Here is a 3,912-nt window from a genome sequence, read left to right on the forward strand (position 1 = left end):
GCATTATAATTGAATTATAAAAATTATAGAAAGTTTCATGAGGCTGGATTCCAATAGTTTAGGATAAATTTTAATTAAGTAGTTATAGTTATTACCCATTTTTAAATTCTTATAAATAAAAGTTGTACGAAATATGTAAAAAAAATTTGCAAAACTATAAACATTTAAAACAGATCACATGTTGAAATTATTATTTAAAAATGAATTACTTTGAAACGTCAGCAATGATTTTAGGTATTTGTTGAGCCACAGATCGCTTAATACTAACTGCAATGATCATGTTCTTCCTCAGAGAAAAATGCCTGGCTTGATGCATTTCCTAAACACTCGTTTCAGTTATCCATATCAGGAAATTAGCAATCAAATACGATAAGAAACTGAATGTAATTTGAATAAGGAGCAAAAACTGGAAGATTCAAGAGAAAGCCATTGAAAGCATATTCTTCGATCGCTCTGTAAATTGAGTGGCTCAATTTCGACCGAAAATGTCGAACTGACAAGGAATCGTAAAACTCTACGTCAAACGATATGTCAATAGCAAGAAGAGTTGTCAACGATTTAAATTTTGTTTTCAATCTGCAACAGCGTCAATATTGTCAAAAATTTCATTGTTTCTTTTAAACAGAAAAACAAAAACAAAAAACAGCACGAACTCAACATTAATATACACTAATTAGATTGGAATTATAAAGAATGAAGCACGCACCGATTGATCCATGCATAAGATCGATTGCTGCTAGTGTATAGCTTTTCACTTGGATGCCGTGCAACTACATCCCAAAACTGATTTACAAACGCTGATTCATAAATCAAATGGGTGCAGCTTTCTACAGGTATTTGTGACGCAGTCAAGTCAGCGTAATCTGGATTATTGTCAAAATTTGGTTTGTAATGGCATGCAAGAATGCACTGATTGTTCTGATCTAAAATAAAAGTAGTCAGCATGTTTCAAGTACAACCTTAAACCACAACGTTGACCAGTATGCATTACCATACACATGCAAAATACGAAAAATAACAATAATGCAACACTTTCAAAAAAATCATTTATTGCATGTTCATATGTAATAATAATAATAATAATAATAATAATAATAATAATATACAAATAATACACACCAACATCGGTCACTGCATCATAAGAATATGTTGAAAGCATCCAACAGTACGCGCAGAAGATGCTGAAGAATAACATTACGCTTAAGTAAATGCAAGCAGACACAAAATGACGAAAAGCAAATTTTAAGCATTTTAAAGTCTCTATCAAAATTGCGTGATTGTCAACTAAAATGAAACTGTCAAAATTATCTTGAAAAAGCATCCTAAAAATGACAAAAAAGCCGCTTCACCTCTGCACTGCATCATGTGAAATAAAAAGTAGTACATGTTAAAATTTTCATTTATTGGGATAAAACACAGAAAGCCTAATCTAATCACACGCATCATGCTGATTGGCGTGTTGAAAAAAACAAAAACAAATATCTGCTTTAATTTTCACCGCAGTTGACTGATCCAAGGAACCAGCTGGATCCAATCTGTCTTTGCAAAACTTGCAGTTAGAAAATAAAAGCAGCCGTTATAAAAAAAACGTTCTCACGACAGCCGTTATCATCATTCAATTATTCATAATGTACGGCGGAACCATGGTTATTGTTACATTAATACCAAGATTACCACTGTCAGCAAACAGTTGAGCCGTATTGGTGTCAAAAGCCAAACAATCAGACTGCGATATAGCATTTGCTACACCTTCGTGAATACTTCTTGGTGTAGCTTCCCAGCACAACCGTCGACGAACAGATGACAATTCCAAACTACAACAAATATATTACATAAAAACTTCAAATCAAAAAGTTTAATTAATTTCATAATTGCAATTACAGCAATACTTCTATAAATATAACAAGCAATTGTTACAAAATAACATTTATCAGTAAATAATACAAACAGTTCACCCGATACAAAAATTTTCAGCATGTTGACGAGAGCCCAATTAACTGCACAACAGCGTAAAACATTTGATGACCATCACACTTTTCTTGCTTTTCAAGAACTAGCATAAAATGATACCCGAAGCAACTTTGCATCATCACCCAGTCCACTGATCCCGGGTAAAATTAATGTCAGTAGCCCAAAAAAACAATGTCTTCACCTAAATTTCTCAAAATTTATTTTAAAATATTTACTTGAAATTCATACATGCCCTTGCAATGTAGTAATAGATTTATGAATTTTCACTAGATGAGGCATAACTGCATCTAAATTTCCTTGCCCATTTACAAGACGCACCCAGGGCATGGACAAGAATATGGTCTAATTTAAAATAAAAAAACTCGAATATCATACCGTAAATCTTTTCAGAAACACCGTTACCGAAATTCACATGCTTCTTCATGTTCCACTTTCTCCTGATAAAGCATAGCCGCTGGACAACCATTAGATGAAAATTTACAAGGAAAAAGTACGGAGTTTGCTATTTTTTCCATCACCAAGTTTCTTACTGAAGCTGAAAATATACAATAATATCTGTCATTAAAAATAATTTTGGAAAAAAGAACTAATGAAACCAGCACTGCATATCTAGCATAACTAAAACCGTGCCAACTGCTGATTTACAACGTTACTTCTGAGTGCATATTTTTCATTTGCCAAACTATTTCAACATAAAGAATATATATTAAAATTACAGCTCAGATTAATACAAAATGGCATATACTTAAATTTTATTCTTACGACAACGTTTCAAAAATAACAAATCTTCAACTTACACATATGAACTTGACAGTCAAAAATAAATACAGTAACAAGAGATTAGCGTTAGATTTAAAGTTTAACTAAGGTACAGTTTTCATATAACATAAAAATAATATTGTATAAATAAATGTGCTTAAATAATATATGTGCCAAAATTTAATGTAATAACTTAAACTTTCCACGTTAACAAATTTCTAAAAATCCGCAATTGCACATTTGATAAAAACTTAAAAAAATAATACTAAACGCATACTTAATAAAGTCTGAAAATTTACCAATAAAATAAACGAAGCAATTAATCTTTAAAATCTTATTTGAATGAAAATTACTGACAAAAAAACACATACTCACTTAAACATAGACAATGTAAAACAAACATATAGACAAAGAAAAAGTCAAAGAATAAAATTAACTAAAACCAAATGACCAGTTAAACATTTAGATTCTTTTAGTAAAACACGGTAAAATCACTTTTTCTACACGTGCTTCAAACTCACGCATATATATATACATGAATGATACTTACGCACTGGCCCTCGACATGTTGGACAACATGTTAGTTTGGGACGACAATTGCCACAAACAAGGTGGCCACTTTGACATTGTAAGTAAGGTGGCAGCATGTAATCAAGACAAACAGGACATTCAAAAACCGATAAAACTTCTGCAGTGCATGAATTCTGAGGTACATGGGCACTAGAAGATGTACTTAACTGTGTTGGAACGGCGGTCCCGGATGAGGCAGGTGCTGGGGCAGTTGGTTGTACATCAGCTATCAAAATATTATATATATAATTAAAATGTTAATTCTTGAAATTATATAATTACATATTATAGTTAGCCCTCAAAGTGATACATCCGGCATATTAATGGAACTGATCTGCTTGCTTTAGTCTAATATGAAAAACGCCTAACTTTCCGCATAATTGTTGCCTGACAGAACGTATTGCAAGTTCTATTGCTATCTATCTGCCTAAACGAATGAAAAGGCAGAATGTCTATTGCCTCACATTCACATCGCCTTCATGAGATATTGCAAGACTCCAAGGATAGGCACTTTCATGATTTCGCAAAGTTCAAGTGTAACCATCCACATATTTTCTCTATTCTTACCTGCCAGTCAGTGCTAAATAAAAAGAAGTGATTTGGATTACTATT

The 3,912-nt window shown here is 32.3% G+C and overlaps 2 protein-coding genes across 2 annotated transcripts; both read right to left on the bottom strand.

Moving 5' to 3' along the window:
• Positions 1 to 353: 353 nt before the first annotated feature.
• Positions 354 to 1,321, bottom strand: Tsp_12831 (hypothetical protein). Its single transcript, XM_003367511.1, has 3 exons — positions 1,120 to 1,321; positions 707 to 923; positions 354 to 576 (listed from the first exon to the last, which is right to left on the bottom strand). The coding sequence occupies exons 1-3, from the start codon at positions 1,319 to 1,321 to the stop codon at positions 354 to 356; spliced, it is 642 nt and encodes a 213-aa protein (XP_003367559.1).
• Positions 1,322 to 1,615: 294 nt separating this feature from the next.
• On the bottom strand, positions 1,616 to 3,850 carry Tsp_12832 (E3 ubiquitin-protein ligase sia-1). Its single transcript, XM_003367512.1, has 4 exons — positions 3,771 to 3,850; positions 3,281 to 3,450; positions 2,374 to 2,506; positions 1,616 to 1,814 (listed from the first exon to the last, which is right to left on the bottom strand). Exons 1-4 carry the CDS (start codon positions 3,848 to 3,850, stop codon positions 1,616 to 1,618), a joined length of 582 nt encoding a protein of 193 aa, XP_003367560.1.
• Positions 3,851 to 3,912: the final 62 nt, after the last annotated feature.

Source organism: Trichinella spiralis (genome assembly GCF_000181795.1).
Source record: "Trichinella spiralis strain ISS 195 chromosome Unknown Scfld4139, whole genome shotgun sequence".
Classification (NCBI taxonomy): Eukaryota; Metazoa; Nematoda; class Enoplea; order Trichinellida; family Trichinellidae; genus Trichinella; species Trichinella spiralis.

What these genes read in the sequence shown, in the direction of transcription:
- Tsp_12832 (XM_003367512.1), bottom strand. Translation starts at nt 3,850, where the DNA reads ATGTGGATGGTTACACTTGAACTTTGCGAAATCATGAAAGTGCCTATC. An exon ending in CAATATCTCATGAAGGCGAT is followed by an intron (nt 3,451 to 3,770) that starts GTGAATGTGAGG and finishes TACATCTTCTAG; the next exon opens with TGCCCATGTACCTCAGAATT. An exon ending in GAAGAAGCATGTGAATTTCG is followed by an intron (nt 1,815 to 2,373) that starts GTAACGGTGTTT and finishes TATTTGTTGTAG; the next exon opens with TTTGGAATTGTCATCTGTTC.
- Tsp_12831 (XM_003367511.1), bottom strand. Translation starts at nt 1,321, where the DNA reads ATGCTTTTTCAAGATAATTTTGACAGTTTCATTTTAGTTGACAATCAC. An exon ending in TGATGCAGTGACCGATGTTG is followed by an intron (nt 924 to 1,119) that starts GTGTGTATTATT and finishes CTTTTATTTTAG; the next exon opens with ATCAGAACAATCAGTGCATT. An exon ending in TCTTATGCATGGATCAATCG is followed by an intron (nt 577 to 706) that starts GTGCGTGCTTCA and finishes ACGCTGTTGCAG; the next exon opens with ATTGAAAACAAAATTTAAAT.